Source organism: Stegastes partitus, unplaced genomic scaffold, assembly GCF_000690725.1.
Source record: "Stegastes partitus isolate 25-593 unplaced genomic scaffold, Stegastes_partitus-1.0.2 Scaffold1718, whole genome shotgun sequence".
Classification (NCBI taxonomy): Eukaryota; Metazoa; Chordata; class Actinopteri; family Pomacentridae; genus Stegastes; species Stegastes partitus.
The window spans coordinates 130,205-139,171 of record NW_007579449.1 but is presented as its reverse complement, the minus strand read 5'-3'; the positions used below and the strand labels follow the sequence as shown (position 1 = coordinate 139,171).

Below are 8,967 nucleotides of genomic sequence, written 5' to 3'. Positions count from 1 at the left end.
GCCTAGTTATGAGCCACTTCCTGTTTAGTGGCGAGCCGTGGCGGCGTGCGTGTTGTACACCACAAACTGACCAAAACCATGGAAGCTGCCACCCAAAAACTGCCTTCTGTTGCCATGTAAAGTCAATCAAGTGGCCCATTTCATGGATACAGTACAGATTCAAGAGAGGAAGAAAAAGCAATGCAACAAATGTAGTGGGTTTAATACAGTATTACAACATGTAATATGCTTCACTGATTTCACACAATGTATTTTGGTCGTATACATTAATGTTCATATCAAGATGGAGACCAAACAAACCCATCAAACCCAAGCACCACATATCATTCACCCTTTCAATCGTTTACTCAGTGCCCTTTATAATAATTTATTCACAGGTAAATAAATAGCCTAAATGGACAAGAAAAATAAATTATATGACCAGATGTCAAGACCTAAGGGCTCTGTAAAAGCTTAAGTTACAAAAATTTGAAAAACTCAGTGGAAAGATTCAGCAGAATGCTTAAAACATACCTAAATAAAATAACAATAATAAAAAATACACATAAAATATTTTAGGTTTGCAAAAAGAGTAGAAGCAAATAAATTATTTTCACCAAAAAGAAGTTAAATGTAAGATTGAACAGTGGTTTGGAGATACATCCTCCCATGTTAAGTATAAAAATGAAAGTATTTTAGATCAAAATTCCTGATGTTGTAACATCAGCGTCACTGCCAAATGCTATTAGGTAATAATAGTTATTCAGCTGTGTCTTTTAAATGTTGTGCTCTTTACAGCAACTCATAGTGCCATCACAGAGCAGTAGTTGTTTGATGCTAACTCCAGCAAAGTCACAAAAAATGTGTCTGATATGAAGCTTGGTGGGGTAAAGATGTGTTGGAATCACTGTTGAGAAACCCTAAATATGTATTTTTTTAACCACAAATTGTATTTTTTTTTTAAAGAGTAGTGGAAGAAGCACTCACATCTTTTAAGTTTTGCATTTATGTGAAAGTACTCGAGTGTAACATCAGCATCAGAATACACAATGAAAACACTGGGATGAATTCACGTGTTTTTAATGTCGTAAGTGGAAAAGTCAGGTCATAATATACTGCAGAGCTCGTAAATGTCCCCTGTGTGGTTCAGTAAAGTCTTGCTTCAAGGTATTATAACACATCAAATAAATTAAACATTATTATATCAATCTGTTATTTGTGATAATTTGGTTTGTGCGGACACTGTGTGAGCTGTTGTGCTGTCGCTGGAGGCTCGTGGGCTCGGTCACATAAATGCCAAATGAGAATCCCTCGTTGACGGGTTTAAGAGTTTTGGACACAGAAGTTGTTGTCGGCTAAATGGATGTTAGCAGCATTAATATAAACGTTTAAAAAAGTATACCTTTGAGTTATAAATGAAAGATAGAAAAGGAAAGAGAGACAAAATGAGTGTGAGAATGGAAAACTAGAGTGTCTTTTGTGCCTCTCCTTTCCCTCTGCTTGCTTCGTTACAAACACAGGAACCCAACAAGATGCATTTTGTTTTTTTTCTATCACGTCTCAAACAGCAGCTTATACATACATACAGGTTCTCAGTGTCATAATGGACTGGACAGCAGTCGACATTAAAAACACATCTACAGTCATGCATTTGAGTATAAAACTTGAAGTTGTGCGTGTGTGTCTCGTTGTGCACTGAACTCAGAACGCCTTCATGTTCTGTTTGGTCCGTAGTGGTTTGTGTTGGAAAACCCAGCAGCACATCTGTGTCGTCACTGAACAGGTCGGCCACATGTTTTATGCACCACACAGGTATTTCTCTAACATCATAATTGTTTGTTTTAGAGTGTGTAACCTCCCTCTAAATGAACTATTTGCTTTTCATAACTTGTTCCACATTAAAGGATAATTGCAGCACTTTTAAACCTGGGCCATATGATCTGGATGTTTTGGGTGTAAATGCTTAAAAGAAACAAATATGTTTGGAATCAATCCACTATGAAGCGAGACAGCTTTAACTGGCAATGGCAAAACAGCTGCAGTGTAGACCGACGGGGCATCTGTCCAGGTCAAAGTGCTGGTTTTTGCTTGCTCAGATGGTTATTTTAGATGCCTGGCTACATGATGGATAGGATTCCCACAGAGACAGAAGTGTTTCAAACATTAGTCTCGCTCTGAGATGTTTAAGGAAGAAAGACAACAGTGTAAGTGGGAGTACAAGTAAAAAATAAATAACACTTTGTGCTTGTGCGTTCCCGAACGGCGGCGACAAACGGATGCACACCTCAGAAAGCTTTGACAGGCTAGCTTTAGAGGACAGGAACAAGCTGGAATTGTAGCGATAAAATGGATGAAACCACTCCTGTCCACGCAGGCCGTCATGTTTGCAGGAACAGTTTTAACCAGACAGACGACTGACAGTCCAATAGGAAAAGAAACCTGCTCTGAAACTCTTTTTTGATGCAGTGCGAGAAATCTGCTGCAGGTGAAGACAATGTTATTACCTAAAGTTATTTGATTGACTTGGAATTACACTGCAGCCATTCGCTCAGTACTTGACCAATCCAAATCCCTACTAATCATTTATTCTCAAAAGAGGTGGGGAAGCATGGCCCAGGGTTAAAAATAGTGGATTTATGGTTTTAAGATCTGACCATTGCAATGGATAAAACGAATTCATTTCTCTGCCTATCATTAAGTAAAATGTTGTGACTCTTAATGTCAGGTATTCCAGGGCCCCTCATAAGTGGTAAACAAACTGCTCTAAAAGGCCTCCACTATCCTCCACTTCCATTCCTTACTGTTTGCCAGTGTGGTGGTGAGCAAAGGGAAGAACAGCAAGAAAAGTCTCAGGGATGCACCCCTGGAGTGTGAAAGATAGAAAAGTTTCGTGTCTGTGAAGATTCTCAGTCATCCAGGTCGTTTATTCTCGTAGTTTAATCGTAACAACTGGACTTGCTCGAGTTTCTTTCCATTAACTCCTCAACATTGAAACCACATTCACACCAAGCCACAGAAGACCTGGACAAACCCCATTGTGGTAACGACGTGCATAACGAGGGGGAGGAGCAACAAACCCTAATTGAAAATCAGGTGTTAATGGCTCCTTTAGGATATAAGTATCTGGAACTCCCAACTAGTCAGTCAGACCTGATGAAGCCTCTTGGATGAGAGGTGGAACGTCAGCAAGCAAGTCCAGTTGATATGATTAATCTACCAGAATAACCATGAACTACTGTGTCCTATTTTTCCTAACAGAAAAACAGAAACATTAACAGAATGACGCCATCTTGACAAAAAAAAAAAAAAACATTCATATGTAAATTCTCTCTCCTAAAAGACCCAGCAAATAAAAACCTGTGAGAATTTCTGGATGCTTTGGGGTCAGCAGAGGAAGATGCGTTTACTTTCATGTACTACATGTTTGTCTACATGTCAGGAATCACTGCTATCATTAGTCCAACCAGCAAAATGCAAAATGAACTGCAGCTGCTTTTTGGCCCGACTAAGATAAATGCTCCCTCTTTTATAAAATAAACATGATTTATTCTGCCTATGCTTCTTTGAAGCAGCCTCAAAACTGATTGGATTGAATCTGAGTCAAAGTTCCTCTTGGATTATCAACATGTAAAGAATGATCATTTTCACAAATGTAGTCCGGAGCATCAACGTAATTCAAGTAAACTCAGGAAATGTTGGCCCGGTGCGGTGGGCAGTGGCTGCAGTACGGCTCTCTTCACCTGCTCTTGTAATCCCAATGGGAATCCAGGAATTGGAAGCCAAACTGGATTCACATCAAATAAGGAAACTATGTGCCATGCTTGACTCAGGATATAAAGTGCAGTGGAGCTTCTTCTGCATGTCATTGCTTGCATACTTGTTTATGCATCCACAGCAACGTGTCCAAGAGGAAGCTCACAGTTCTGTGAAATGATTCTTCCTCTCTGCACATGTCAGCGGCCTCAAGACATTCAGAGGATCTTTGAAGGCTTGAATGGAGCACTGATCACCTCCCTCTATAGCATGCTGGTCACCTGGTCTGAATCCACCATAAACCGTGCCTGTGCTCCATTAGCGTTGGCGTACGCCTGCAGATTCCAGCTTTCCAGTTACTGAGGAGATTATACTTGGTAAAAAAAAAATCAGCTGTCCCCTTCAGGAGCTTCACGTAGACTGTGGAGCTGGCGTGTTTCTTAGAGACCGTCTTAGCTGTCCAGTGACTTTGGCAGGTCACAGCGAGGTTTCACGGGAGAAGCTGATCGAGGGCTCCAGCTTGACTCCGTTGCTTTTCTTCTCTAAAGGGCAGTCCCCGGGACAGTCAGAGGGAAGCTAGGAGACAGACACAACATTTCATTTGTATGGCAATCAGCAATGTAACAACTCAAGCACTCATTCACAAACACATTATTCCTTTGATGATGCTAACAAGGTGCGATTTAGTGAAATTAGCTGAATTAGACACATCTTGCTTGGCTGTCAGCATCATAGCTCTAGAGGTGGAGTCCAGTCGAGATCCAGACTAAATTATCAGAAAATCTTAAATCTGTATCATGCAATAACAGTCCAAGACGTTTAGTGGCTTGCTTTGCTTTCAAGTGGCTCTGATCCATTCAGTAACAATAGACAGCGGATCACATGACTACTTGTTCATGAAAATGGTTGCTGGTAATGTTTGAGGTTCTTTCGTGACTGCTGGAAATTTGAATCTGCATCTATTTACCAACTCCATCATATAATCATAAAACAGCTGATCATGTGTTTGTTTCACCGCAGAAAAAGGAGGCAAAGCGTCCTGTAGTGCAGGTTTAAACTGTAGATTTGATTTGTTCTTGTGCAGCTTCAGTTCAGTAAGCATTCAGGATTGACAATAGTGTAATTCTTGATTCTACCACCAGATGGTGCAAAATAAAAAAAACACAAATAAAACCATACACAGTTTTAAGTGGTGAGCTGTAAAATGAGGCCTTGCTTGTGCCCCCATCATGTTGTCCAATTTGTTTTTAGAGGCAATATTTGTGGAAAAAAATCGGAACAAGCAGATCTTACAATGATCTAAAAAAAACACCCAAACGTGATTCTGTGACTCAAAATCTCAGAGCCTATAAAGAAGTGGAGGGAGAGCCTGGATGAAGAGTCAGCTGTGATTCAGCAGGTTGGTGGGAAGCTGGTAAAACGCCTTACTAATGACTCTTGAAACAGATTTAATGACCTGCCTGAAGGTTTCTCTGCAAAGCGTAAGAAAGTCAGACGAACCAAAGCATGAAACATTATCAGCTGGTGGGAAGGTTAGATGCAAAAAGAGAATATAGCTGTTCAGAGGAAAATATGTATGGAGAAATTCCAGAACAGAAACAGAAAGACACGTTATGTCCAAAGTGATGGGGGACTTTGTTCAAGGAAAAGCAGAGGAAGGTTCAAGAATCTGTCTCATCCTGAGGTCCCTTCAGGGGACGCGAGTAGGAGGAAAAACTGTGAACAAAGAGGAAGACTAAATGCTGTCGTCTCTAAAGGGCACTCCACAGGGCTCAGAGGAAAAGGGATGAATAAAAGGGCAGAGCAGCATCAGAGAAAAGAAAGATTTGGGGTTTCCAAAAACACAGAAGTGCCTCACCTGGAAAATCAGTAAAAACACAAAAGTAAAAAATACATTTTCAACCTGCAGCCCTCCCTGTTCTCAGCTCCTCCCTCCATGTGCTTCAAACATGCACAGATAGTCGAGGTAAAGGTCAACATCCTGTTATGGCTTCACCTGGGATTTTCGACCTACCAAGTGAAAAGTCACATGTCCAGCCCACCGCATTCTGTTCTCAACATGGACTTTGTTGCTACTTACACTATCTCATCTGATCAGTAAAAAGCGCTGTGATCGGGTAAAATCTGCAGCCACAGGTTATATTTGCTAGAGCCTTAACCCATAGCCAGAGAGGGTTGAAGGAGAATTCCTCTCAGACACTTAAATTACAACCTGCTGAAAGGTTAGTATGTATTTTTCCCCAGTGAATGAAAAAATAAAAGAAATAACTACTGCCTATCCCTGCTTTAACGCCTCATTTGGGGTGCGACTCTGCTGGCGTGATCATCACAGTGATTTGAACTGAGACCAGATTTTAATGTGCTGCCGGGTTAAAAACTTCTCTCAACTTTTCACTTTAAGAAACATGAAGCAACAGACCAACGATTCTGTTTGGCAATGCATGACTTTACCCCATTAACAAAGAATGAAACATAAAAATGTGAGTCCCGCCTGACTCTGTTCGTTGTTTGGTTGCCAAATAATTGTAACATATCAGGGCTTCAGACTAACTTTTTCACTGGTAGCACCGGTGGGACCAACTTTCTCATTCTCATTTTTGTCACAGGCATAACACATCACTTGTTGAATATGTGCTTATCGACAGATGCTACAATTTACAGATGTTCCCTAAACGCCCCACATTGCAGGCTGTGGTAGCTGCTGCTTGGTGGTTGTGGTGTAGACAGGTGTGGGAGTGGAAAATAGTTTTAAAATAGTTAAACTTGGGCGTTCTAAATGTCAGATTTGTCCGAGATGAAACCAAGAAAATGTACATGCTCTGTTCTGCTCATAGAAAACAACGACTGCAGGTTCCACATTTCATGAGAAGACCTCATTTTTAAGTGTAAATACCACAGCTGCTTTCCTGTGGTGAACTCAGTAGCTGCCTGCACTGGTTACACTGAAACCAAAACAGCTTTATGATCATCGTGCACTCGCATGAATGCAACCAGTTGAAATTTCGACTCGGACACTTTCAAAAAATAGTCGCAAATGTGACCAAAATGGTGGCAGTCTGGAGCCCTGCACATGAAGCTGTTGGATCAAACCTTCTTTGGGCAGTCATGACCTCTTGTTACAGTGCAACCGCTTTGCTTTTCTCTAAGCTTGTGAGGGAACATTTCTGTAAAAACTCTTCAGAGACTGAAAAACTGTACTGGATGCTCTAAAATGCTCTAAAAACACACTTACTCTGTGCAAAGTGGATAACATATTTAGACAGCTGTGACTGTTCTGGGTGAGTTCTGGGTACAAGAGGGACTTACCGCGTGCAGGTGGTTGCTTTCTGCTCCCATGTTGACATTGTGTCTTTTCAGTTCTGACTTTATTAAGGCTGAAACATAAAACAAGAAAACATTACATCTTATATTCAGTTTGACGTTCACAAATGACCGTTTACAACGACACACGCGAACACACAAGGCCTACCAGTGAGAAGTATTCCCAGGAAGATCCAGGCGCAGAGGAAAAGATTTCCAGCCAGCGGATTGTAGTCTGTGGTCAGTTTTCCCTGAATCAGAGTGAAAATGATGCCGAATATCTGCAAGTACAGACAGACACACATAAGAGGTCAGCAAATAACAGCTAATAGATGCAGATCGTTAAAAGTCAGAGAGTCACAGCAGGCTCACATCAGTGGTACAAGATACGTAAGATGCTGAACAACTAAGACTTTATATCAAATGTGCGTTTTTTTCCACATGTGGCTCACAAAATACAAAACAGAGACCACCGGGGGCAAGGTGTCTTCACAAGGATTGTCTTACTAATTCACTGTTTTTCCTTTGATAAAGTATTACACAAACTATAGGAGTTCTGCGGTACCTGAGCGAAAGCATTGAGGAGTCCAGACGATGTCCCTTCAGACTCTGGGTATGTGATCTCCACTCCAAACTCAAAGCCAAGAGGCAAGTAACCTGTCATAAAGAACCTGAAACACAGAAGTCACAGAAACAGAGTTTAATGAGTTTAAATGTGCAATTACAGGCTTTAACAAACTCCTCACAGGTACAAATCAACTTTAAGCTGTCACACGCTGTTTGTCCTTTATTGTGGCTTTTTGCACTCTGGATCATGGACTACAAACGTGTAATTATCTGAAGGTGCATTTTATTTGTGGAGACATTAACTGATGCCTTGTTTACATGTAAACAACCCCACAGTGACCGGCTTCATAACTACAGCAGGTGTGTTTCAACCTAAAACAGTGTAAAGAAGAGGCAGGGCCCACACTGTGTCTTCAGGATCTGGTTTAAATGCAGCATGGACTGTTTGTAAGAATAAAACTGTGGTAAAGGTCAGTTGGGTGAATCCCACCATGAGGGCTGAGTAAACAACAACCACAAACGTTTTGTTGGTTTGAGCTGCATTTCAATTAAAAATTAAAATATGTCTTGGTTGTAGCAGCATTTATGATTGGCTAGCAGCAGTTAAACTTGTAAAACTCTCATCAAAACAATGACCAGCAATAGATCATGTTGGGTAATTAATCATTTTCACATTCAACATCATCCCTGCTCCTCTTGAAAGAAAACATCTCATTTGTGAATGTACCCTCAATGCACAAGAATGCTAACTGTAACAGACCATGTGAGCACGGCTAAGAAGAATTATACTAGTAAAATGTGTTCAAAATATTATTATAGTTACTATAGTCTAGTGGGATTCTTACGCCATCAAAAACATAAATCAGTGTTTATGACCAGTTATGAAATCTGTCATGTACTTCAGCAGTCGTTTGGTTAATTGTCTGCAAATAGAAGCTGTACTATACAAGCACTCAGGGTTTTACTGAGAACATACTCGCATGTCTCTCCATGTAAAGGTCAGCGGTTTTAATGGCCATGCAGTGTGAGGGAGGGAACATGTAACGCAAGCTGTGCAGAGTGATTAGTCTTTATGGAGCCTCTGATGTAACCACAGTGACGTGATGTGTTGGTGCCCCTGAACCCCCCACCCACAGCTGTCAAGGTCAAACCCTGGGACAAGAGGAGACCGTTCAGCCTGGAAACATAGATCCCGTCTTACGGTACTTTCTTAGGGCTACATGGACAAAAATCAGTGTGGTTCAGCTACCAGATGTTTCAACTGCAATAAGAAGTGCCAGATTATCAGAACGGTTTTTCTGTGCTTGAAAAAGTTGTTTTGTCATTAAATACGGTTTACTTTGACAAATACAAGTCTGTATTGAAATA

The 8,967-nt window shown here is 40.9% G+C and overlaps 1 protein-coding gene across 1 annotated transcript in view; it reads right to left on the bottom strand.

The window, feature by feature from the left end:
* Positions 1 to 3,143: 3,143 nt before the first annotated feature.
* The window catches only part of flvcr1 (FLVCR choline and heme transporter 1), a 12,997-nt gene continuing 7,173 nt past the window's right edge, over positions 3,144 to 8,967 (bottom strand). Inside the window, exons 6-9 of the mRNA XM_008301816.1 lie at positions 7,598 to 7,703; positions 7,202 to 7,313; positions 7,039 to 7,106; positions 3,144 to 4,308 (exon numbers count right to left, since the gene is read on the bottom strand). Coding sequence (XP_008300038.1) covers positions 4,210 to 4,308; positions 7,039 to 7,106; positions 7,202 to 7,313; positions 7,598 to 7,703 — 385 coding nt within the window. The 3' untranslated portion in view covers positions 3,144 to 4,209. The remainder of the gene's footprint in view (positions 4,309 to 7,038; positions 7,107 to 7,201; positions 7,314 to 7,597; positions 7,704 to 8,967) is intronic.